Source organism: Gymnoscopelus braueri, assembly GCF_963280865.1.
Source record: "Gymnoscopelus braueri genome assembly, chromosome: 22".
Taxonomy (NCBI): Eukaryota; Metazoa; Chordata; class Actinopteri; order Myctophiformes; family Myctophidae; genus Gymnoscopelus; species Gymnoscopelus braueri.
In genome coordinates this window covers 6,325,127-6,353,060 of record NC_137624.1, presented here as the reverse complement: position 1 = coordinate 6,353,060, position 27,934 = coordinate 6,325,127, and the positions used below count along the sequence as shown (strand labels likewise).

The 27,934-nt window shown below is 44.6% G+C and overlaps 1 protein-coding gene across 1 annotated transcript; it reads right to left on the bottom strand.

Annotated features, from left to right (window-relative positions):
- Window positions 1-715: 715 nt before the first annotated feature.
- On the bottom strand, window positions 716-8,489 carry LOC308078334 (extracellular calcium-sensing receptor-like; the record flags this gene model as incomplete). The annotated part of the gene is made up of 8 exons (XM_080419452.1): window positions 716-1,629; window positions 1,719-1,842; window positions 4,537-4,806; window positions 5,223-5,309; window positions 5,846-6,119; window positions 6,266-6,396; window positions 7,045-7,198; window positions 8,407-8,489. The coding sequence occupies 8 exons, from the start codon at window positions 8,487-8,489 to the stop codon at window positions 716-718; spliced, it is 2,037 nt and encodes a 678-aa protein (XP_080275578.1).
- Between the last annotated feature and the right edge of the window lie 19,445 nt (window positions 8,490-27,934).

Here is a 27,934-nt window from a genome sequence, read left to right as displayed (position 1 = left end):
AACGGGCACTGAGTATTTTAGAAACTGCTGATATACTGGGATTTTCATGCACAGCTATCTCTAGGGTTTACAGAGGATATGGCGACAAAAGAGAAAATATCAATTAAATAGCAGTTTTCCAAAAATGGCTTGCCAGAGGTCAGATGAGAACGCCAGGGGTAGGGCAGCAGAACAGGAAACTGAGGAGAGAATTCGCACAAGCTCACCAAAATTGGTCAATAATTGGTCAATAGAGGATTGGAAAAACGTTGCCTGGTTTGATGCATTCTCTGTAAACCCTAGACACACCAAGCAGCTTTAACTCATTGAAAATAGGCCTTCAAAATGATTGTTAGACAATATTAGCTGAATGTTATATTTATCCATTTTAAACCTACATATAATAATATATGTAGTATACTGTATAATAATATTAATAATAATAATATGAATAGGCTATGAATATAATTTGCCTCTTTGTACTCTGAAACACAGATAATGAATAAGTGAACATTTTATATAGATCCCAAATTGCCAAAATTACTCTTTCAGGGAACTTTCTTTGATAGATAATTTATGTTTGCATCTCTGAATGTATTACCACCGATAGTTTAGTCTCATAGTGAACTTAATCTACTACTAACATGGTTCTAAGCAAACAAAGATACCAATACACTTGTTTGATGTTATATTGTTATACAGTACAGAGATAAACTGTGTTTATTACATTTCTGTTCTATGTCTTGGTGGCACCTCGACCCATGATGGACTTCCTAGTATTTCTCTCAGGTCTCAAAAGGATGATATAACACTTTGGTCCAAACAGTGCCACCAAAATGCCAAAACTAGATGCTAAGATAGCAAATATCTCCACTGCATCTGCGTATTTGCCTGGAGAGCTGATATATGCTGGGATGAAGGCTATCCACACGGCACAGAAGATCAACATGCTGAAAGTGATTAACTTGGCTTCATTGAAGTTGTCTGGAAGATTCCTTGCCATGAATGCTAGGAGGAAGCTGAGGAGTGCCAGTAAACCAATATAACCTAACAAAACTCCAAATCCAACTGTTGATCCCACTGCACACTCATAGACTATCTTATCACTGTGGTATTGTGTGTTTTTATGAGGAGTTGGTGAGGCAGACACAAGCCAGGCTGTGCAGATCATTGCCTGGATGAAAGTAAGAGCCAGAACTGTTCCTCTCTGCTGCATGGCACCGAACCACTTCATAATGTCTGCACCTCCAGGCTTGGAGCCTTTGAACACAGCCAACACCACCATAGTCTTTACCAGGATACACGAGATACACAATACAAAGCTGATCCCAAATGCTGCATGCCTCAGCTGACAAGTCCAGACCCTGGGACGGCCAATGAACAGAAGTGAACACAAAAAACATAGTTTGAGTGACAACAAGAGAAGGAAACTGAGTTCTGAGTTGTTGGCGCGTACCATAGGTGTACTTTGATGATAGATGAAGATTCCCAGGGCAATGGCACAGATAAGTGTGCCTAACAATGAGATGGTTGTCAAGGAGATACCCAGGGCCTCATGGTATGAGAGGAACTCCATGCTCTTAGGGACACACTTGTCACGCTGGGGATTGGACCAGAAGTCCTCTGGACAGCTGGTGCACTCTGTAGAGTCTAACAAAGGGAGCAAGATTAAAAGGACAATTGCAGTATTGTGCTAAAAAAAAAAAACTACGGTACATAGCTACATTATTTAAACTTACCAGTGTCATTGCTGATCTCTCCCTCAGAACAAGCAATGCAGTCAAAGCAGCAGACAGGTTCTCCTTTCCTTCTGGCCACACGGGTTCCAGGGGAACAGCTCTCACTGCACACTGACTGAGGAGGCTGCAGAGGAAATGGACTACAATCAAACTCAGAAAGTCAGAAATTGCAGTCACTTCATGAGCTTAACATTAGTTATGTGAGAAAGTTGTGACCTTATTGGATTCAAAATTCCAGATGATTCTGTCTCCATCAAGGATGAGTTCTTCACCTGCAGAAGCTGACTTCTTGAACACACCTACTTCGAGAACCTCTGTGCTTCCATCAGGGAGCCACACCCAGTTTACGACATCATAGATTGGTAAAGGATCACCATTCTCATCAAATGATACTTGATCGCCAAATGCCATAGTGAAGTTGATCTTTTCCAGGTAATGCACAAGCTAGAGCAAAATTATGAAGAGCAAGAGACTTTTACCTACTGTACATAGTGACAGCCTGTCAATGTAACCAATTGACATGGACAAATTGGTACAGTTATGATTATAGTGATTACATTTCCAATTCTGTTTCAGAATGGATGGATGGATCTGTTTCCCCATTTATGTTCCAAAATGGTTAAAAAAAAGAAAAGAGAGAGAGGTTTAATGTTCAGCTAACAAAATATATTTTAAGCGTTAACTGAAGTAAATACTACAGTAATAATTACTGGTATTAGTACAGCCTGTGTAGTAGCACCTATAGTGCCAATCCTGAAACTTGTTTTCCTTAAACAGGTGTTTAAATTAACACAAAACAACACAGTTGTCCTGTTACATCGGCCTAAAAATGTATGTTTACTAAAGAGCTAGAGAGACCTGTTACTGAACAAATACTATCAAAATATAGAGAAATGTAACACTTATTTAAAAATGAATAACTTACTGCACCTGTAATGAATATAACCTCTAATACATTTATTACATGACAACAAAACAGAAAGCAGTAGCAGTTGAACCATTTGAGGATACCATTTCGAGCTTATTCTGTAGGTTTTATTTATGTGAAACCTACTGAACCACAGTTTGATCAACGCAATCATATATGCACACATACTAGAAGCGTGGGGTGGGGGCAATTATTTTTAGCACATAGTACACTAGTGACTGGACCTTTCAACACCATGCATAGTGGTTAGAATAATGAGTGGACATGCCGTCGATCTGATACTGTTTGTTGTGTGGCATTCTCTCAAGCCTAGGCAAACCGACAAACCAGTTTTGGAACGCCACAGGGGAAAAAATGCAGCGGTCTGTTCACTCCGACTCCGTTGCAGGTCAGCTGATGCCAACTGATGACGGATGATTGAGTTGAATTGCAAGCAGCAACGCATGCATTACGAATCACACAAACACTAATCTGTCCATCACTGTATTTTCACACACACGCACGTACACACACACACACACACACACACACACACACACACACACACACACACACACACACGCTGCTTTGAACACTGGTTACTGCTTCAAACACTGATGTATTGCCAGGCAATTCATTTTACTACACATTACTAGAAGAACATTGTTTTTTTTTTACCAATGTCACAAGTCATGTTATATTGTTCTAAACTGTATTCCAACTAGAAAACAGGTAAAGCGTGAATTCATGCCACACCTGCCATGGCTTTATTGTCTGCAAATTGGCACAGCTGTGCCCAATGTAAGGCCCTCTTCCTGGCACACACTGCAACATGTCATGGAGGGCATGGGCCAGAGCATACACAGCCTTGTATATATTATACTCTGGCCTGAGGTCAGACACATCCAGAAGTGTAGTTTCTGATGTTCCTAGGTCCTCTTGTCCAGTACACACCCTTCCACCAGCATCCACCCACTCTGACGGAAGGGGCGCAAATTTACACTGAAATGTGTGCTCCCAAAACTGCCTCACCTGAAGAAACACATGAAGTCTTTACACACCGGGTGAGTAAGGACCAAAATATGTGAAAAAGTGTAAATTCACACTTCTGTGTGAATGTACTCATGAAATGATAAATTTGGAAAATAATAATACTAATAATAATAATAACAATTATTATTATTATTACAATTACTATTATTATTAGTATTCATGTTATTATTATTATTATTATTATTAGTAGTAGTAGTAGTAGTAGTAGTAGTAGTAGTAGTAGTAGTAGTATAATAATTATAGTTTCATGTCGGTTTGAAATTGCAGCTTAAATACTAAATTAAGCAAAAGACTCACTAAAGTATTTTCATGGCTGTTTTCAGGATCATTGTCAGGATGTATTTTTAACATGAAGTCCTTGAGACCTGGTATCTCTCCACGACGGATGGCAATACCCAGGGTGCCTCCTAGTGACGGGGTGAAGTGAGGATTCTGGAGTCCGATGTAAGATGTCCAAGGCTCATTTGTTATCCACTGCAGACCTGCTGCATTCTGCTTTACCACCTGTTGTTTGTGTTTGAAGCGTAAAGGCAAATGAGCACAGCTCCACTGTGCTATACTGTAATTCATATATAAGACAATAATATAATTATAACAATATAATTAGTTATATTGTGTGTAATTATAATTTTACAAATGTTTCTGTGTGTTACAAATTTAGCATTAGTGTTAATGTTTTGTTTGAGTAGTTTTGACATAAAAAAACTAATAAAAGGTATAAACAAATAAATACTATTGCTAAGCATTTAGATTGATTAAGCTAAGAAAGTGACGTCTAAAAACTCGACGTCTTCAATTATCAATAATAATTTCAGATTCATTATGAATCCCTAAATTAACATGAAACAAAACCCTAACCTCCTTCATGAGATTAACCAAATAGCTCCCATATACAAATAGAACGACCACACGAGCTGTCGATGTCTTCATCACAGTGACGATCCTCTGAAGTTCCGACTCCTCGTGGCCCCAGGGCAGAACCTCTAAATAAGCCAGACAACCCAAACCAGACTGGGCCAGGTCTGTCTGGAAGATTCGGGCAGCATCGTGGCCATAATCGTTGTTAATAAACAGCAATCCTACCCAAGTCCACTCAAATCGCCTCATAATCTGGAGAAAAGCTCGCACCTGAATGGATAAAGAATGGAGGGATATGTACTTAGGTTACATTTTTCACATACTGGTGAATCCATCCATCTGTGTCCTACACAGATTACACAATGAAAAGGTTTAATAATTGTCTTTTGATGCTGTCAACAAAGGCCTTCAGCTCCAGCAGTACTACTCAGAAGCAAATGAGAGGTGATGATAGTGTTTTAATGTGTGTTTTAATTTCTCTGTGTGAATGTGAAGCAGGGCATTGCTGAAAAAGAGCACTTGTGCTCAGAATACCTACCCGGGGTAGATAAAAGTAAAATAGAAAAAAAAGAAGACCAAAAAAAAGGTGATATTTACTATCAATTACACTTCCTATGGACATTTTTGTCAAGTGTGTGGAACATGCCCTACTTGATACCAACAGATGTTTTGAATGTAACGTTCACCTGGACAGCAAGACTCGGGATTGTTCTAAAGAAGGAAGGAAACTGAGTCCGGTCACTCAGACAGGAGCAGGTGGAATAGTAACTTACCTGAAAAGGGTACAAAAACATGTTGTACAATTTTTCCTGTGCTAAATGCTAAATTGTGTCTATAAATTTTCCCTACAAGCAGAGCATGTGAATGGAGAGGAGTGGGGAGACATTCCTCTCTACCCTCACGAGGCTACGCTACGCTCCACTGCTCAAAGAGATCCCATGCCGTTAAAAAGCCGTTCACTGCTCTTTGATATTTCCCTCTGCTTACAACATAAAAAAAGAAAAGGGAAAATGTAAGATTATGGAGACATTTTAATGACAGGAATCCACTGTGTTATAATACATTTCACATTCTGATTGTGACCTCAAGATTACAACCTATAGCAATTATATAAATCACGAGGCCAGCCTGCCTCTGGGCCGTAGGATTCCCACTTTAAGGTCGGGGCAAAAAATTACACAGATGCATTGCACTCCAAACCTTTGAAAACCTGCACCGGCAGTAACCCTACATTCAATTTCTGCGCCCTCCACTACGCTCAAATGCTCTGCCTGCAAGTAAATATGTGATGGTGTAAGTGGGAACTTACCAGGGGCACCCTGTATAAACCTAATATTCTAGAGATAGCGATAGCATTTGTTGAGGAATCGGGACCCACAATTCCGAGCGCTGGAGGGGATCCAACACAGCTCTCATCTATTTGAAACTGCTCCTCTCTCCCACTGATCAATGACATTGCTGCACGGAATCCAACTCCAAGAGAGTAACAAGTATCATAGAGACTATATCCTAGAGTCACATTGGGCAGTAGGCTGGGGTTGCTGTTGATCTCAGTGATTGCAAAAGCCATGGTCTGGGCCCATCTGAAACCTTCAATGTTAAAACTAACACACATAACGCCACTGTAACCATGAACATTTAAAATATGCAACATTAACTAATCCTATGGTACTCTCTATCAAAACAAGTTCCCTGTTCTCTTGCTTGCTATTGTATGTGTGATACTCACCCATAGCCAGTGGGGTCCTGTGGCTTAGAGGTGAAAGACAGCTCAGGGTAGACAGGAAACAGGTTGACAACAAACAGGCCACCCAGAATAAAGTCGCCAGCCTTGTAAATTCTGTTGATATTAAACTGTGCCTGTAACTCACATGAAGAGGGAGGTGAGGAAGACAAAGGAGAGAATGAAGAGAACAATATCAAGTACAAGTACAGGTATGAAAGCATGTGTGTGTCTAGAGAAGCCCTCATGACTGTCCTCCTCTGTTTAACCCCTTCCCCCAAATCATTTGTCCAGTTGCTACATTTTATACACAGTGCTATGTCATCCCCTGTGTCACTTTATGTCACAACATCCATCTGGGCAGAGTCAGAAGTAGGGGCAGGGCTTAACATACATTATCACTCCTTTCAAATCAAAATAATCTTGTTTTAAGTGTATCCTGTATGTGTCAATGACCTCACCAGGGCTACAATGGCAAGTATTCACCCCCCGTAGGCCATGGACTGCATTATGGATTTTAGGAAATTGTTTATTTAGATATATATGTGCATGCAAACACACAGCTTTTTACATGTTAAAAACAAGAAATGTGTTCTCTCCGGCAGGCCTGGTTGCCTACCCAGGGCTGTGTCAGTTGTGGGGTGCAGCCGTCAGGACACAAGGAAGCTTCCGGGGAATAGACCCCTTAACAGACGACATCACATGAGAAGAACCAGTATGCGCGCACAGGCCGGCACCAAATGAAACCCATTCTGTCATGTCTCGCTAGGACGCGCCTCACTAGCCAACACTCGATGCGCAAAACGCTTGGTGTTGGAAGTGGTCGAGGACCGGTGCCCTTGCGTGAGGGACGTGATCCACGGAGACTCCGGAGAGGCGTGAGACGTGAGGGCGTGCTTCTGAAAGGAGGGGGTACCATTCTCACACCCTTTGATTGAGCTGTGGGTCGAGACATATAGTATGAACATGCTTTGCTATGTTGATATGTTGTCAGGATTTGTATATTGTCGGGCATAGCAGGCAACAGCACAATCAGTTAGTTCAGAAGTCACACCCCCAAGGAATAAGGAGTTACAGTGGTCTTCGGCCCTGGGCTCTGGTCTTCGAGGCCCGACTGGCTCCAATCGGACAAGGGTCTTCAATGTATTAACCCAAGCCCTACCTGAGATCCAAACACAAAATGTATTCAATCTCTCTCTGATGTGACCTTTTTCTGATGCGTGGAGCACGCAATTCTCTGATGCGTGCTGATGCGTCAGATACATGCAAACTCGGACATAACACACGTCACAACTAAGATTTAAACTTGTAGTGTTATTAAACATAACTACAAGTGACACCACCGACAAAAAAACTCACATATTAATAGGCTACCGTACCGTGTCCCGACTGTCCATTACGGAGACACGCAAGCAGCATGCCATGGCGATGCATTCATGCCATAAAGAGGCACGTTACGTGATCCAGCAGCAAATAAGTAATTAACAATGTATGGTCTACCTTTCTTTGGTGTGAATTGAGAAGAACGATGTTTAGCATTTCATATTCCCCAAGAATATCCATTGAACTGTGCAGGCATACTTGTGTTATGAAGAGCCTTATGAGCGCCATTCATTGTTCATTTTGCATTGCAAGCACTGTGCGTCACATCCACTAACACACAGGCTACTCCCAGATCGTGTAGAGACTAGACAAGAGTTATTAGCGTAATGCAGACTCATTCAATGAAAGTGGAAAGTTTCAATTCACTGGTTAATACTGCCCTGTGATGGTTGACAAGAGCTATTAATAAACTTAAAATAAATGAAAAATGGCCCGAGCCCGGCCCTAGTCAACAAGTCAGGCTAAGGCCTGTTGGGGCCCGTTGGGCATTCAGATCTCTAGTCTAGACCCCTGGGGGACTCCGGTCAACTAAGGATTTAGGGTTTAAGTGGTTAACTATAGGAAAGGGATAATGTGATTGTTTAGAAATAAACCGTCGGGGGGTTATTTATCAATAATGACCTGTTGATTATTCCGCTTATTACACGTCTACTTTATAATACATTAATTAATACCTTGACCCAAAAGTAACAACAGAACGAAGGATTTAATTTCCGCTGATAAGATTCGACTTTTTACAGGGGCCAGTTACAAATTGCAGATACCTGTCTAGGTGCTCTTTTAGGTCGGTTTTGAAGGAGGATAAGGAGTCACACTTTTGGTTGGACTGTTGGCAGGCATTCCACATTTTGGTGGCATAGCAGTAGAACGAATGTAACCCCTTGTTTGGGCTGAAACTGGGTTGAACGAGATTGGTGGAGCTCCCTCTGGTGTTGTGCTTGTGTGCGTCTTTAACGTTACTGAAGTAGTTTGACAGGTGTCTCTGTAGTGTTGCATATCTTGAAGACCAGGCCCAGGTCTTCTACCCTGAGCCGTCCCACCCTAGCATAATGAGCAGGGGTTAGGTGAGTTATAGGCGTGAGGCCTACCAGCTCCTACACGCCGGAAGACCCTAAACTGAGGCATCAAGATCCGCCAGGTCCAGAGGAAACAAGAGAGGTGTCCACTTCAATCCCGGGAATTTGTGTTGGGTTAGTGGGTTACTGGGGACAGTAGAACATCTCAGGTGGACTTTGTGTTGGGCGCTTGGGTTACTTGGGAAAGTAGAACATCTCAGATGGTCTTTAGATTGGGTGAGTGGGTTACTGGAGACAGTAGAACATCTCAGCTGGACCTTGTGTTGGTTGAGTGGGCAGCTGAGACAGTAGAACATTTCAGGTGGCGGCTATAGCGTCCCGGGCTGTTAGTGGCGGAGGGGGGACTGCCTTGGTATGTTGTGTCTGTTATGTATATTGTGCTTATTATTTGGTCAGTATGTGCAAGGGAAGGCTTGTATTGGGGTTAAGGTGTCATAGGGTTCATCTGTTATGTGTGGTAATCAGTGTGTGTCACATCAATAGAGGGGGGTGTAGTAGGGGGGTAGTAGTTGTGGTGTCGCCCGTCTCTCCATTTCCTCATGTACTTAAGTGGGTAGATAAATGTCCTCAAGACGAATCCACCGGTCATTACAATACAATACCAAACAATGTCGTTTATTGTGATATATTTACATTTGGAATAGTTTGTATAAAGAACTACTTTTTATGTACTGTTGCTCATCCCTCTCGGTAATATGACATTGAACAGAGACCTGTGTCCTCGTTAATTAATGTTGCCATGTTTTGAATCAATCTCTGGTGACCTGTCTCATTGTACCTCCAAATTAATTATTTTTCCAACGATGCACCTATTGAGCCACTATTTCATCACCCCTGGGCCAGATGTCATCACTGGTAAACACACACAGCTGCCTTTGCTTGCCCAGCCCACGACTAATTAGTTCCCACCTGGGTATAGTCTGTTGTTGCCAGACTATCAGAGATGTTTGCCTACCGACAGTGGTGTAAAGTAACTAAGTACATTTACTCAAGTAATGCACTTGAGTACAATGTTGAGGTACTTTTACTTTAATGGAGTATTTCCAATTTGTAATACTTTTACTTCTACTCCACTACATCTCAGAGATAAATATTGTACCTTTACTCCACTACAATTATTTGGAAAATTTTAGTTACTAGTTACTTTGCAGATATAAATGATTACATTATAAAACACTACTTTAGCCCTATTTTATACCTAGACTATTTGAAAATAGCCAATCTTCATCATCAAAATTCATCTGCTATTTTCAAACATTTTTGTATTTTTACTTTTGGTACTTTAAGTAGCCTACATTCTGATACCAATACTTTAAGTAAAGTAAATTTTGAATTCCGGACTTTTACTTGTAACAGAGTACTTCTACATTGCAGTATTGATACTTTTACTTAAGTAAAACATTTGATTACTTTTTCCACCACTGCCTAACGATAAGTCTGGACACTTCTGAATGCAAGGTAGTTGCAAGAACACCGGCGAGAAGACAAAGCTACGCCCACTGCTTTACAAACCAGTCATATCACCTATCCAATAGGAAGGGCCGCCCCCAAAGCCTTTGGATTGGTTCTGCAATGCAGTTAATTTTTTTGTCTTACCTCTAATTGTTTCCACCCAGTTCTTGCAATGTAAACTGAGATTGCATCACTCTCTACTAGTTGTGTGAATTGTTTAGAGACTCTGGTAATTTCTCCAGGAGCTCACAAACAACCTGTTCCTCTAGGGGACACAATGCATGACATTGATAGTTTATTTATTTATTAAAAAAACTTAATGCCACAAAAATATATATGAAAATCAGGTGTAAAGCATAAAATTGTTAATAAAAAGAGACGAGGCAGGTCTCACACAAAGGCAAGTCTACACAGCAAATATACAAACGCTATCCTACTCTAAAATGAAGAAACCCCATAATTTTCTCAAAATCTGTTTTTGTAACATAGTTCTACAGATTTTGCTCAAAGCTCACACGAATAGCACTACACATTATCGGTGGATTTGTTATATTCTATTTGGCAAATATGATGCTTTATCCGATCAACTTGTAATCACAACTTGAAGGGCCTCTACACAATGCAGAGGCAAAAGCATTTTTTTCTCTCAAATGCAACAAAAGTTGCTGTTTGTTGCAGGAAAAATGTTTTTACGGTGTGGTTATGCCCTCTTATAGAATTTGTTTTCTGTCTATAAGAGGGTTGGTCTGTGTGTCTGTTTGGCTGGAGCTAATCTCACAAACCGCTAGCCCAATCAGCACCACATTTTTTGAGCACACTGTCAATGGCCTAACTTCCTCCACAAATTGAAGTCAATGGGGCTCGGATCAGGCTGAAACCTTGCCCAAATGTGGCGTCATACATCAGATATACGTCATAGATGACTGATGTCACAGGCTGGCCGCATGTGTCTGATATCCACATTGGAGCCACACTGCTCCCATAAGGTTCCCAGGATCCACATGATTGTATTATCTATTTATGTACCTACCTACCTACCTACCTACCTACCTACCTACCTACCTACCTACCTACCTACCTACCTACCTACCTACCTACCTACCTACCTACCTACCTACCAACCAACCAATCTCCCCTAATAGGCTCTTTGCATGTAGTCCCAGGTTTCCAGAAGGTGGAATACCCGTTTCCTATTGTCCAGACTTGAACTGGACAACAAAATGTGAATCCGATTCTGTTCTGCTGTCAAGCCAATCTACTTAAAGCAGATTCAAACTTAAAAATGTGTCCAAGGCAACAAAAAAAAACACTGAAATGTAATAGACACAAAATGATTTTGTATGAGAGTATTGCAAATGCATGTTAAGCCCTGCCACTATTTCTGCCTCTGTTGTGATTTTTTTTGTTTTGTTTTTTGTTTTAATGATTTTTATTCAGCATTAGTATCAGGATGTAGTAAGTGTGGTTACAGGTACAATAAGACTCATGCCTTTTTCTTTTTTTTTCTTACGTACAGGAACAGACATTACAATACAATTCACATAACGTTTAACACTCAGCTGGTTCAGAGTACAAGGCTGGTTCAGAGTACAAGGCTGGTTCAGTTCGACACAACATTCAATTTTCCCCATACCCTCCCTCCCTCCCTCATGGGTCTTTAGTCACCGTTCATTTCACCACGTGGAAAAAAGAAAGAAAAAAAAAATCAGCAAAGTCCACAACAAGCTCTAGAGGTAAAAAAAAAAAAAAAAAAGGGAACATAACCTAAGAATGCTCCTTTCCCCTTTTTCTCTCCCTCTCCCCTCCTCCCCAACAGAGAACAAAATAGACGAAGGTAGGAAGACAGAGTGACGGCGTGAGGGACAGGTGGGGGGGGGGGGGGTCTCCAGATCAGTGGAGGGGTTTTGTCACAGGCAACCCTATGTGGCATCAGGGAGTCTTGTCAGATTAGTAAGATAGGTTATTATGGTACCCCAGGCGGACATAAATCCACCTGGTGATCCTCTTAAGTCAAATTAAATTTTCTCTAGTTTCAGGAATAACATTACATCTTTCAGCCATAGATCTGGTTTCGGGGCACATGGAGATTTCCACTCTAGGAGGATTTTCCTCCGTGCCAGCAGTGTAAGAAAGGCAATACCATTCTGTGTTAATTTATTAGAAGTCAGATCTTTGGGCAGGACCCCAAAGATAGCAGTTACAGAGCTAGGCTGTAAGCTAATGTTAAACATTTGTGATAAGTGTCTAAATATGGTAACCCAATAACTCTCCAGTCGAGGACAAGACCAAAACATATGGGTTAAATTTGCCGGGGATGTATGGCATCTATCACAGCTGTCATCCACAGTAGGGTATATTCTAGACAGTTTGGCTTTGCTATAATGAGAGCGGTGTAAGACTTTGAGTTGTATCAAGCTAAGTCGAGCACACGAGGTACTGCCATTCACTCGGATCTGAGCTTTGTTCCAGATATCGTCTGTGATGGATTCCCCAAGTCTGTTGTGAAATATTACGGAGTGACATACATTGGCACAGGGGATGGGAAAGCACTGTGTAACTAGAGGTTACGAATGTAACCCCGGTTTTAGTAGGTTCGGAGTTTACTACTCACTATGGGATATCAGCGCCCTCAGGCGATGACACAGAGCAACACACACGCTCCCGACGCCAATACTGATTGGCTAAGGGTATGTCACGAGTCCGGAAGACCCGGGAGTATAAAGCTCCCTCGTGACGTAGGCTCTTCCTCTTAACATTCTCCTCTCTGCATGCCAAATGCGCACAGAAAGGGGTGTCTGGTGAGTAGTAAACTCCGAACCTACTAAAACCGGGGTTACATTCGTAACCTCTAGTTTTACCACGGTTCTCCGTTTACTACTCACTATGGGATTCATAAACCCCCCTTGAGGTAATGAGCCACACAACCCTGACAACCCCGCACGTCCCTCAGCTCCTAGGTCACGTCCCCCCTGGACGTGACCTATGGCCCCATGGGCGCCCCCAACCCACCGGGCTGGGATGCGGGATAGATAATCAAGCTAGGCCCTGACAGACTCCAGAGTCCGCCTATTTACTAACAGGCAGACACAAGCCTGCCTCATAACTCAATATGAGGAACAGGGCCCCATCTCCTGGGAGCCAGCCCAGCTGGTCCCACGGAAACCCCAGAGGAAGTCGAGAAATAGGGAGAAAGCCCCAAGCCTACTCCCTTCCCTCCACTGGCCTGGAGGCAGCCGCTACGCCTAGGACCGCGCGCGCCAAGGATGACGCCGCCACGTCCAGGCTGTAGAAAACCGCAAAAGTCGATTGGGACGACCCATTTTGCGGCTGCACAGATCTCCTGGATCGAAGCTCCCCTGTAGAGAGCCCAGGATGTAGCCATGCCTCTAGTAGAGTGAGCCCTCAGACCCTCCGACAGGGGCACCACTACTCACATAAGCCAACCTAATGGCATCTCGGATCCATCTAGAAAACGTTGCCTTATTGACCGCCTTCCTCTGAACCCCAAGGCCCAAAAGAGACAAGGAGCTACGTCGATGAACGATTGGCCGCTGTCTTCTGACAATAGAGCTTCAACTCTCACTGGACAGAACAATGCAACCGCCTATCCTCCGCCGAAACGAAGGGAGGCGGATGGAAGGCTACCAACTCACCCGGATCCGGGGCCACCCCGGTCCTGGTAACGAACGTCAGGTTAGGTTTAAGCAAAACCCTCCTGTCATTGTTAAAACACTTCATGCACTCCGGACTCATCAAGAGTGCATGCATGTCACTGACCCGTTTAGCCGTAGACAGGGCCACCAAGAGGACCGTTTTGAGACTAAAGATCCTCAGATCCACAGACTCAAAAGGCTCGAACGATGGACAGCATAGTGCCTCCAGCACAACCGTCAGATCCCAGGCTGGGAACAGTGGCCTGTTACCCGGCCTGGCTCTCCTGGCGCCGCACAAAACCGGCGCACCAAGGGGTGCTGGCCCACCGTCTTGCCATCGAAACTTCGTGGCAAGCGAAATGGCCGCCCCAAAACACCTTCACTGTTGAGAAGGATAAATCCCGATCTAGCCTTCTCTGCAGAAAGTAAGAATGCTACACATCGAGGCCTGGAAAGCCACCACCACTGGTGACTGTTCCAACCCCCATCTGACCTCGTAAGCATTCCTCGTGGACACGGCCCTTGCGCCCTGGATGGTAGCCATCACGTCAGGGGGAAGGCCACACGAGCTCAAATTCACCCTCACGGGCCAGACCCATAGGTCTAGGTCCTGAGGGCGTCCCCCCTCCCTGCCGCAGCAAGTCCCTGCCGACAAGGAGGGCCCAAGGCACGTCGTGAAGGAGAGGAGTTATCTCCTGACCTCTACGTGTCCCATGCTGGGGCCACCAGCAACATCACCAACCCTCGGAGCCTGACCCTCCCCCACATGGGGAGGATCAGCTCTATTGGTGGGAAAGCATAAAGCAGTTCGTTCAGGAGGCTCGGCACCTGGAACGCCTGAATGGACGCGAGACGTGAGTCGCATCACAGCGCCATCTCGCACGCCAATCCGTCCAACACCAGGGAGGCCAAACCTTCCTGCTTGTTGACATAGCACATGGTCGCGGTGTTGTATGTTCTGATCGAGACAGAACAACCCGGAAACCGAGCACCGAACTGTTTGAGAGCGAGGAAAAACCCCGTGAGGCTGGCGTCCGTGGTGATGACCTTCTGTGATATCACAGCGCCTATACTGACCCCTTGGGACAGAAAAGCCACCTGCGACCACGATCCGAGTGTCTCCACGACACCCTGGAAACACCACCACTAGCTGAAAGCCTGAGGTGAGTGGGATCCGAAGAGCCCGCTGCCACCTCTATACAGGTCTCATGTAGAACCTGCCCAAGCGGAGTAAGTGAATGACTGAAGCCATGAGACTCACCGCCTGCATGCCTAGTTTGTAAGTGACTTGACGCCCTACGCGAAAAGACCTCACACAAGCTAAGACGCTGTCTAACCTGCCCTTGGACAGCCGCGTTCTGAGCGTGTTCGAGTCCAGCGAGATCCCCCAGAAGGTGGTCCGCTGAGATGGAACCAGAACGCTCTTCTGGACGTTGACTGTGAACATAGCGACGTCAGGTGGGAGAGGGCCACGGCCGTGTGCCGTGCCACCTCCTCCTCTGAGCCAGCAATTAACCAGTCGTCGAAGTTAAGTCGACAGACCGATCCCCTGTCGCCGCAGTGGAGCTATGGCCGCATTGGTACACTGCACGAGCACTCGCAGGCTCAATGACATACCAAAGGGAAAAACCGTGTACTCGTACACTCCCCTTTGTAGCCGAAGTGCAGGAATTCTCTGTGTGGAGGCCAGACTGGAACGTGGAGGCAAGCAACCTAGAGGTTGATGCCCGCCCATCAGTGCCCCTGATGTACCGTTTTGCAACAGCTTTTACGGTCGTCAACAAAGAAATGGATACTTGTTGAGGCCCTTCAGATTCAGAAAGGGCCGTACGCCCCCCCCCCCTTTTTCTCACCAGAAAAAGCTTTGAACAGAAACCCAGTCGGTTCTGATTCGTAGATATTTCTCTGGTAACGCTCATGCTCAAGAGAGAGAGAGAGAGAACCTTCTCTCTTAGAGTCATGGCTGCTTTTATCTTCCGCCTGAGATAGACACACTCGTCTGACCTAGGAAGTAACACAAGGCATGTGGAAAACACACCAGTTCAACCACAATGTGTTGTTGTTGTTCAGGGGAGCCTGGCCAGTACAACCACAGTGTGTCACTGCCGTACTGAGCTTAACCAGTAAAACACAGTGCAACGCTGATGTACTGGGATAAAAACAGATTCAGATTGCAACCCTCCCAAAAGCTGCTCACCGAGCGAGCGAGTCGGGAGGAGGCGCTGCTGTTATCAGTCCCGTGGGCAACGTGCACATTTCCACGGGGACCGATGACGTCGCCACGCGGTCCAGCGGACTCGTACTGTGGCGTCCATTAGAGACTGTTAGTGTCTGCCATGCTGTGAAACAGGCCTGTCAGGCACAAAGGGCTCATAGAGGAGGCCATCGACGCCCAGGGACCCCCTGGGACCCCTAGCGTCGTGACCTCCTGACCGGGGCTGGATTACGTGCTTGTGTATTTTAAGACATTTTCAAAGGAACAAAATAAAGCACAGAGACAGTGTAAAACAACATAAAAAGTTTAACATACTCTTATGAAAACCCTTTATGTGTGTCTCAAAGCACTCAATGAACCTGAGCCTCCATCGTGGTAGTGTAGACAAAGGGCTAACTAGCTTAGTTTGTAAGCTTAGCCTGGTCTAGTCTAGCCTAGCTACAGGTCGCTTTTAGCTTTTAGCTGCTACCTGTAGCTGTTTGGCTAACCAAGAACGAAGGAGAGCTATGCCCACCGCAGCGTTGTTTTAGGGGACTGGCTAAGCGCTGCACCAAAACAACACTGCTCTTTAACTGTGTCGATGTTAGTGAGGCTAGTCAGCCGCTAAGTGAAACAACATCAGCCTGACTCTATGGGCTCATAGAGGAGGCCCTCGACGCCCAGGGACCCCCTGGGACCCCTAGCGTCGTGACCTCCTGGCCGGGGCTGGATAATGTGCTTGTGTATTTTAGTACATTTTTAATGCAACAAAATAAAGCACAAAGACAGTGTAAAACAACATAAACAGTTTAACATACTCTTATGAAAACCCTTTATGTTTGTCTCAAGGCACCCAGTGAACCTGAGCCTCCATCGTGGTAGTGTAGACAAAGGGCTAACTAGCTTAGCCTGTAAGCTTAGCCTGGTCTAGTCTAGCCTAGCTACAGGTCGCCTTTAGCCTTTAGCTGCTACCTGTAGTTGTTTGGCTAACCAAGAACGAAGGAGAGCTATGGTCACCACGTGTTGTTTTAGGGGACTGTCTAAGCACTGCACCAAAACAACACTGCTCTTTAACTGTGTCGATGTTAGTGAGGCTAATCAGCCACTAAGTGAAACAACAGCAGTCTGACTGGAGGCTATGCCAACCTAGCATACCATAGTAATAGTCACGGTTAACTCACCAGGAGTGAAGAGACGTTGACATCCGTTTCCATGGAAACAGGTGACGTCGGCACCTAACCCACAGGGCCCGTGCAAGCGTGGGGGTCACGTGACTGAGTACGGAAGCATTCCACGCTGCTCCCTTGGTGTTTACAAAGTCCGTCGCCATCTTGTCTAGGCTTCTTGGCCTGGCTAAAGGAAGCGACGGAGCCACCTCCACCGAAGGAAGCACTCTGTCGCCCTCCAGAGGCTGGCGTGACACGGTGCTTGGCAGGTTGTAAATATTGGGGTGACCTTCGACCCGCGCCGCCATCTTGCAAACCTTCCTTCCCACAGTGGGCCTCTGGCGCCCTCTGCCGGATGGATGGTAGAATTGGAAAATTCTGGCGTGACCCATGTACACTGGTGTATAGAAATAGCAATGGGTTTATTACCTTTGTCTTGTTTATAGCATGCACAGTATTCATCCCAGCAGCGTTTGGAAAGTCACCAAGGGACTTTCCAAGCGCTTTGGGCTTATAAGGGGTGGTTATCAACACGGGGACCACCTAGTGATCCCTATGCATCGATGCACCCCGACAGTTGATGAAAACAGGCAGAGAAGTATCCCATTATTGTCTATCATGCTGTGAAAGCAGGCCTGATAGGCACAATGGGCTTATAGAGGAGGGCATCGACGCCCGGGGACCCCCAGGGACCCCTAGCGTCGTGACCTCCTGACCGGGGCTGGAAGTGTGCTTGTGTATTTTGGGAAATTTTAATGGAACAGAATAAAACACGGAAACAGCATAAACAGTTCAACATACTCTTATGAAAACCCTTTATGTGTCTCAAAGCACCCGATTGTAGCCTCGTTCTTCGTGGTACAGACGCCGGCTCTGAAGAGGCTAACGAGCTGGTGTTGTCCTAGCAAGCTAAGCTAGAACAGCGCTGCTAACAACCTGTTGCTTAGTGAGGCTAGCCATTCGTTGAAACCAGCCGCCACAGGTTCGAGGATCTCTTCCTCGGTGGCTGCGGGAGGTTCTCCCCGTCCGGGGCTCGTCGTGGACACCTCCTGGGTGTCCTGGTACGACGGGAGCTCCAGGAAATCTTCCCCGTCCTCCGCCATGTCGTCATCGTGAAGAGCCATCGACTCCTCGCTGGCAGGGGGGGGGGAGGGAGGGCCGCTGCTATCATGCTGCGGTGGGGACAAGCCCCCATCGCAGCAGCAGCGGCGGGAGGTGGCGTCAGCGTCGTGGACGCTTGACGCTCTAATCTTGGCATCGGCACCGGTGGGGGTCCCATGAGCCGGGGGGCCGCTTGTGCTGCCCGACTGGGGTCCCCGGTCCGGTGGCGGTGGAGGTCTCACCGTTATCTCGTCTAGTCCAGCCGACCAGGGTCCTAGCCCTGACGAGCCGAGCGTCAAGTTGAGAAACGGTTAACCTCGTGCAGTTAGGGCACGCATCTGTCTCACCCGGGTGGGTCCTGGCGCAGAACGCGTGATCGACCCCCAAGCAGTGGATGAAGACGCGGTGGGGGTCGTCTGCGGCGATGAGGGGGTCGCATTCCGCGAACCCGCAACTCCTCGGTGGTTCCATCTTGGTCCTCGGTCTGGGAAAACAACAGGCTAAAGCCTAGCCAGTAGCGTAGCCTAGTAGCTGCTAGTATTAGCCTAGCCACTGAAAGAATGAATGAGCTAGTAGCTGCTAACCGGTGTTAGCAGCTAACCGGCTTTTTCAGCTAACCGGCTTTTCCAGAACAGACCAAGAAATAAGGAAAACTGAGAGGATAGGTAAATAAATAAATACTTAATAATAAGTTCCGGGAGAAAACTTATTTGCAAGGATTTTCCCGTGGGGATATAATCCTTATTCCCGCTTTGGGTTATAGTTGAAAATTTCCTTGCTTTCTTGTGTGTGAATTTCTGCGCATTCGCATGCAGAGTGGAGAAAAGAGGAAGAGCCTACGTCACGAGGGAGCTTTATACTCCCGGGTCTTCCGGACTCGTGACATACCCTTAGCCAATCAGTATTGGCGTCGGGAGCGTGTGTGTTGCTCTGTGTCATCGCCTGAGGGCGCTGATATCCCATAGTGAGTAGTAAACGGAGAACCGTGGTAAAACCAACTGGCTGTGAACTCTGACAATCAAACCACTTGGTTGTCTGAAGAAAGGAACCCGCGTACGTGTGTGTGTGTGTGTGTGTGTGTGTGTGTGTGTGTGTGTGTGTGTGTGTGTGTGTGTGTGTGTGTGTGTGTGTGTGTGTGTGTCCAAAAGGAGGGCCAAGCAGTTAGCAAGTTACTGCTCATTATCAGCTATTATAGGAAGCCGCTCAATTTGGGGGAGGTGTTGTTTCCTTTATCCATGATTTATGTCCGCCGATGTCTGACTTCTCCTTGTGCTGTTTACTTTGTCGTGGTGGAGAAGCTTGTGTGTCTCCATGACCCGGGTAGCTATAACGACGGAGGCCTAGCCCCCAGCAGGTTCAACCATGTCGGGCAGGTATCCCGGGTAGAGCCCAGACAAAAAATCACCACCTGGCCCTCCAGGTTGGGGGTGGGGCGTGGGGCCAACAACCCCACCCCATAAAAATAAAACATGTTACGGAAACTAAGAAGATAAATAATTCAACAGACCTAGCAGTGGACTTGAGCCAACCCATTGGCAGCATGAACTCTCCTGATGAAAGCCTCCAGTAGGAAGTCAGAAGGGGGAAAGATTGTCTACTCGGGCCCAAAACAAACATCCGCCTAGGTGCATGGAATGTCCGCACCATGTTCAAGACATCCAAAACAGCACAGATCATTGGTGAAATGAGGAGATACAGGCTGGACATACTGGGTATTAGCAAATGCCGATGGGCCGGCTCCGGATGCCAAGCAATGAGTGATGGCTCAGTTATCCTCCACTCTGGGCATAACGATCAACACATTCGCGGTGTGGCCCTCATAATCTCCCAGGAGAAGGCCAACACCTTGTTAGAGTGGGAACCCCTCAGTGACATCAGAGCCCGCTTCAACTCCAAGCACTGCAAACTCTCCATCATTCAGTGTTATGCACCTAATGAAGCGTAGGCAAAGGACAAATAAGGTATGTGGAGTTTTTATTTTTATCCCATGATTTTGTAACCCATTTTTTCACCCAGTGCCAATTGTCTAAGTAATCCTGGGCACTACACTCCCTCTGCAAGCCTAGGGAGAGGGAAAAAATGGTCTCGCTGACGTCACCTTGAATGCAGTGTCATTGTCAATGGAAAACCATCTGAGTGCTTCAACGTAGAGTCTGATGTGCGGCAGGGGTGCGCCATGTCTCCCATTCTCTTCCTGATGGCCATCGATTGATTTGATTGATCTGATGGAGGAGGTTGGAGTTATATTATTATACCCTATGTTAATTTAAGCATTAATAATAAGAAATCTGAAGTGAGTTATATCAAATAAATCCCTTCATATATTACATAAGGTATATATATATATATATATTCAACCAAATCAAGGTAGTAGCAGAATGTGAAAGGTCTGCAATGGATAGCCGGTGCGGATTGGACAATAGAACTTGATTGATTGATTGATGTGCATCCTCACTTCAAGCCGTACATCGGAAGCATGCTGGTTGTTGCCATCCATCGTGGAGAGATACCAGGTCTAAAGGACTTCTCGTTAAAAACACATCCTGACAATGATCCTGACAGCGGCCATGGATATACCTTAGTGAGTCCTTTGTTTCATTTAGTATTCAAGCTGCAATTTCTAAGTGTTTTCATTTATACTCATGTCTTCATTGTGTTTCTTTAGGTGAGGCAGTTTTGGGAGCACACATTTCAGTGTAAATTTGCACCCCTTCCGTCAGAGTGGGTGGAGGCTGGTGGAAGGGTGTGTACTGGACAAGAGGACCTAAGAACATCAGACACTACACTTTTTGATGTGTCTAAACTCAGGGCTGAATATAATGTGTACAAGGCCATGTACTGTATGCTCTGGCCCATGCCCTCCATGACATGTTGCAATGTGTGCCATGGAGAGGGCCTTTCATTGGGCACAGCTGTGCCAGTTTGCAGACAATACAGCCATGGCAGGGGTGACATGAATTAATAGTATACCTGTATGTAATGTTCTAATTGGATGTTGTATAACAATACATACATGCAAACATGAGATTGGTGAAATGCATGAAAAATAGACAATATTTTTCTAGTGTTAGTGTTGGTTATCAGTGTTTGTGGCAGTAACACAATTCCAGAGAAGCCTTTGAGGGATACTTGTTGAGATAGATTTGTGCTAAAAACAATTTACTTTTTTCAGGCCAAGGACCCCTTAGCTGAGAGTGATGAAGCAGGGACCCCTACATATTGTATAAAAGTGTGGCTTCATTTACTTCATAGACTTGTGCACAGCACTATCATCCGTGTTGTGTAAATTCATGTTTGTGTTTATTTCAGACACTTAACCACTTGAACTGTCAATACTTTGTAAAATTGACCTCTGTACTTGGTTTGCTCCTCTTTCCCTCTACACCAAACGTCGAAGCATGGAGTTCCTCTCCTACCATGAAGCCCTGGGTATCTCCTTGACAACCATCTGTGATAGGCACACTTATCTGTGCCACTGCCCTGGGAATCTTCATCTATCATCGAGACACACCCATGGTACGCGCCAACAACTCAGAACTCAGCTTCCGACTTTTGTTATCACTCAAACTATGTTTCTTGTGCTCACTTCTGTTCATTGGCCGTCCCAGGCTTTGGACTTGTCAGCTGAGGCATGCAGCATTCGGGATCAGCTTTGTGCTGTGTGTCTCATCTATCTTGGTAAAGACTATGGTGGTGTTGGCTGTGTTCAAGGCTGGGGGTGCATACATTCTGAAGTGGTTCGGTGCAATGCAGCAGAGAGGAACAGTTCTGGTTATTACTTCCATCCAGGCAACAATCTGCACAGCCTGGCTTGTGTCTGCCTCACCAACTCCTCATAAAAACACACAATACCACAGTGATAAGATAGTCTATGAGTGTGCAGTTGGATCAACAGTTGGTTTTGCAGTGTTGCTAGGTTATATTGGTTTACTGGCACTCCTCAGCTTCGTTCTAGCATTCTTGGCAAGGAATCTTCCAGACAACTTCAATGAAGCCAAGTTAATCACTTTCAGCATGTTGATCTTCTGTGCCGTGTGGATAGCCTTCATCCCAGCATATATCAGCTCTCCAGGCAAATATGCAGATGTAGTGGAAGTATTTGCTATTTTACCATCTAGTTTTGGCCTTTTGGTGGCACTGTTTGGACCAAAGTGTTATATAATCATTTTGAAACCTGAGAGAAACACTAAGAAGTCCATTATGGGTAGAAGTCTCACCAATACGTAGAAGCAGAAATGAAATGATAATACATATCCTGTGTATTTTATAAAAAAATAAATACCTGTTTATAAGTTAGGGGTTAGGGATGTCAAACACTTAAAATTGTTAATCAGATTAATCACATATTTAAATCACAATAATAAATCATGATTAATCATCATTCATCTCTGTCACTCTCACTCTCACCCGATGTGATTTGAGACCCTTTCTATGTAAATTGTTAAGCCTTTTCTGACAATAACTCACTGTGTTTTTTCCCCCATCCCGATGTGGCTACGCACAGGTTCTCTTTCTAATGTTTCTTGTTTGGATCATTGTTTGTATTATCTATCATCCATCAGATAACAGAGCGTTAATGCGTTAATTGGCATTTCTTTTATTCTGTCAAATTAATTCCATAAATGAATTAACTAAGTTGTATTGACAGCCCTAATATAGATATATTTGATTGCTGATGACCTTGTTTTCTACCAGATTATATTAAAAGCAGTCATCCAGTCAGAGATGCAAACATATTGTAGAGAAAATATACTGCTGATAAGAAAAAATAGCACCTCTTCATCCTCTTTGGGTCAAAGTACTACAGGTATGTAGGAGCCACATTATATAGTGTGTGTGTGTGTGTGTGTGTGTGTGTGTGTGTGTGTGTGTGTGTGTGTGTGTGTGTGTGTGTGTGTGTGTGTGTGTGTGTGTGTGTGTGTGTGTGTGTGTGTGTGTGCGTGCGTGCGTGCGTGTGTGTGTGTATATATTGGTATTAGGTATTTAATTAGCTATATTATAGCTATTTCAATTTCAGGTAGTCATGTGTATTTGTTATTTGTATTTTATTGTTTGTATATGTGGGAACTGCGGATGGAAATTAGCTCAAAGCTAAATCCGGCATGAGATCATGGTCAGTTGATTGTTTTCACGTTCATGTATTGAATGTTCATATAACGTGAATTTCCCCATCCAAATAAACAAATAAAGTTTAACACTACCAACCAATGTGCACATGGCTGGCCAATGTGGCCATCCACGTTGATTTTTCTAAATCATGTTCAACTGCTGGCCTAAGTCTAAGGTCATCCTGCTAGATTTCATGATGGAATGTTCCTTGCTTTTCTCCCCTCCCATAGCCAGGCTATAACAGCCCTGCTCCCCACCATATGTCATCAACTCCTCTGAGACTCAGACTACAGAAATACTACAGACTACAGAAATGCTGCCATCTGATTATGAGCATTAGTGAGGACCATGTATATGAAGATAGGTAGATAGTGGGATTGCTTTCTTCAACATTCAGGCCTGTTTAATTAGGTTTTTACTGATAATCCATTCACTATCTTCTCATATAAAGAAGCCAATTACTGCTAATGTTTTGATGTCCTGCTGGCTGCTGTGGTTGTGTTAGGGAAAGAGGGGAAGTCCGCACACCGTTTAAGCTCCCAGTAGAAAAGTTTTATTAAAGTTAGGCAACGTTCTGACCGCAAATGGTCTTCAACAGGTCATATACATTACATGGCAAGGCATGTTAAATACAGGAGGAAAGGAACGATACAATCAAAGGCAGCTCTGTGTCACGTTCCGCCCGCAGCCCTTGGACCTTGAATGCCCATATATGGTATTAGACTCTTTAAGGCTGTTCTTTAGGCCTGGTTAGGCCATTGTTCTGTTGTATCGTTCCTATTGTATTTCTGTTACTTTGTTGTTGCCTTTTGCCCTGTTGTTGTATGCCTTTATTTTGTAGTATTGTTCTGTGCCTTCCTGTCTGCCTAGTTACTGTTCTTCTGCCTTGTCTCACCTCCCGGTGATTATTAGTTATCTCCTCCTGTGTCCTGTTAGTCCCTCTGCCTATCGTCTCTTGATTTGTCTGTTGATTGCACCTGTGTCCTGTTACCCCTGTGTCTATATGCCCCTGTTTCTTCAGTGCCTTGTAAGGCATTCGTGTAGTGTTAGTGTGTTTTGTGCAGTAGTTAGGCTGAAAACCATTTGTATATTGAGTCCTTGTTTTGCCTGCCCCATTTTATGGGAAGTTTAAGTTTGTTAAATAAACCTCCTGAACTTTGATTCCTGTCTTGTGTCGTACTGCTTTTGGGTCCTCTGAACTCGCACCCTGACACTGTAGTAGTAATTAACCTACAAACACACCCACTAGATCTACAGGCTCAGGCTGAGTAGAGTGATGCCATATAGAGAGCTTGTAGATCTAGGGAAGAGAAAAGGTGGTGGTAACGCGGTGAATTAACAACCTGGCTAACCTGGTTGCTTCTGTGTGATCATATATCTCTAACCCAGGCTGAAACGTCTTAAAGGAGTAGTTCACCCAAAAAATTACTTATTTTCTATCTATTACACACCCCATGAAGCCTTGAATTCATGGATTAGTTTTAGTTTTAGTCGCATTTTTGAGCCAATAATTTGATGACCAGTGTATTTCCGGTAGGAGACACAAAGAGTCTACTTTGTGTCTCCTGATACATTTGCATCTTTCTGCCGGTAATCAAATTATTGGCTCTGGAATGCGACAAAAACAAATCCATGAATTCAAGGCTTCATGGGGTGTGCAATTCATAGAACATACAGTAAGTCATGTTTTGGGTGAACTACTCCTTTAAGGTGAAGGATTATTTCCACTCCCTTGAGTCCGTCAGGTCTGTCCATCTGTCCGTTCATCAATGAACAACCAATCTCGGGGACCGGTGGACCGATAGCGTGAAACTTTGCACGTACACATTCCTGTCACGGCCCAATTCTCAGGCCTTGGACATTGTCCGTTTCCGTTTTCCCCAGCTTTGGGCCATTTGCTTACATCCCTGTTCTGTTTAGTTTCGGTATTCTACCCATGCCTCGTTTATAGTTTTCTTAGTCTTTGTAGTTCAGTTCTCTATTGATTCTAGTTCTGCGTTAGTTTGTTGATCTCCTGGTGTTTCTTGTGTATCTTATTTTGTAGTAATGTTCCTGTACTTCCTGTCTGCCCTTGTTGTTACCCGTCTTGCCTCATCCGCTTTGTGACTATTTAGTTATCGTCCCAACCTGTGTCCTGTTTAGTTCTAACCTATCCCTGTGTTGATTGTTGTTGAGTTCGCCTGTCTCTAGTTAGTTCCCTTTGTATTTATTACTCCCCCCAGAAAAACGTGATTATGCAATCGCATAAGTCAATGCGTAATCAGCCAAATACCGCAGATTACGGAGGGGTGATTTTTTTTTTAAGGGCGCATATTCACCTCAATAATCGTATGATTTAATAAACTCCACATTTTTACTAAAACATTCCCCAGCACTTTATGTGATGAATATGCTTGTTTCTCTGGTATGCTTGCTTACAGGAAGTAATTAGAAATGTCTCACAACGTGTCGCATAGTGACATGTTGTGAGCTTGTAGATCGGCTATTTTCAAATAGCAATGTATCCTATGTTAAAATTGGCTAATGGGCGGACGGGCAGACCACGGCCAATGTGTTTATTGAGTTTAATCATAAACTCATGGTGTTTGGGGTTCATGGTGATTGGTTTGCTATGTCACAAATAAAACAGTGATTCAAAGAAAAAATAACGTGTATCCTCCGTTTCTTGGTGCGGAACCAAACTGCAAAAACAGAATCTTGAAAAAAAGTAGTTTGTTTGTTGTTTCCCAAATAATAGAGTGTCCATCAAGACTAATCCTTCCAATCTGAAACCCACTGGTCATTGGTCGTATTTTGGGCCAGGAATAATTTTAATGTATTGTTGCTCAACCCTAACCCTAACCCTAACCCTAACCCTCTGTATTATGACACTGATAGACCCAGCTACGGTAGCACTGCTGTGTCAAAACGTGTGTTAGCATGTTTTGAAACACTCTCCAATGACTCGTCTCATTGTACCTGCAAATTAATTATCTTCCAACATCGCACCTGTTGAGTCACTATTTCATCACCCCTGGGCCAGATGTCATCACTGGTAAACACACACCTGCCTTTGCTTGCAGGCAGGTGTTTAATTAGTACCCAATGCATCTTTTTATTCTAATTGTTTCCACCCGGTTTTAGCAATGAAAGCTGAGAGATTGCATCATTCTCTAGTTACTTGCTCGTAATTTTCCAGGTGCTGGTGCTGACAAACAACCTGCTCCTCTAGGGGACACAAGGAATGCCATCCACTGTAGCAAAAAAAATGTTTTTAAGTAAATAGCACCCATTCGCCTGCACGCACATAAGTGTGCACGCAGCTTTCTGCTCGAGACGAAAAACCTCTATTAATTCATTAATTATGGTCCTCGTCTGTAGGCCTCTCTAGGCCTTCTTGGTTCTCTCTCTCTCTCTCTTTATTCTTTTATGAAAGATTTATTTTTGGCCTGGTCTTTTAGGCCTTTTTGACAGGACTGTCAAAAAAAGGACTGACAGGAAATGGGGAGAGAGAGATGGTGAGTGACATGCAGCAAAGGCCGTCGGGATCGGGACCCCGCGACACGCTGTCAGGCGACACTGAGCCTGTGTGAGAGAGAGACAGGCCTGGACCGATACGCCAGCGGTCCAAGCCTGCCTGTCTCTCTCTTTCTCTCTAGGCCTCCTTGGTTCTGTCTCTCTCTTTCTCAGCAGGCCTCCTTGGTTCTGTCTCTCTCTTTTTCTCAGTAGGCCTCCGTGGCTCCGTCTCTCTCCTGTCTCTCTAGGCCTCCTTGGTTCTGTCTCTTTCTTTCTCTGTGGTAGGCTTCCTTTGTTGTGTGTGTGCCTCCTTCTCAGAGGAGGTCCCTGGTCGTGTGATTTTCATCCCCAAAGGGCTAGTCTAAAATTAAAATTAAATTAAAATTAAAGGAAAACTGTTTTAAAAGTTCTAATCAATCATTTTACATAAGGGGATGAAACAAGTCTTCAAATAAAGGGTGCGAGCACGACTCCAGCTCTTTTCAACAATACTAAACTTTCTTACGGGGTGCACGGTCGGGAAAAGTAACTTTATAATAAATCTCTGTAGGAGAATACCAGCACTCACAGAACCTTTTAAGGCAGAAACGTACGCATTTCGGCGTTAAGCCTTCATCAGCGTTGTGTCACAACGGACACAGACACAACGCTGATGAAGGCTTAACGCCGAAACGCGTACGTTGCTGTCTGCTCTGCAGCATACTACCATGCTTAAAATATATATATATATATAAATAAAAGTGCCTTAAAAGGACTGTTCCGTGAGTGCTGGTATTCTCTTACTGAGATTTATTGTGATGAAACAAGTCTGTCTGTCTAATTTGTCTAATGATCAAGTTTAATGGTGGAATAAGCGAAACAAAACTTTAATACAGTTGCTCTCAAAGTAGTGTCCAGGGACACTCAAAATGTGTAAGGTATTTTACCACATTGCGCTCCATAAATGCCTGCAGTGTCGCACCAGATTTACAACTAAAAATGGGTCATGATACAATGGCGCTGTTAACCTGCAAGACACCGACATAATATGACATATGAAAAGAGCA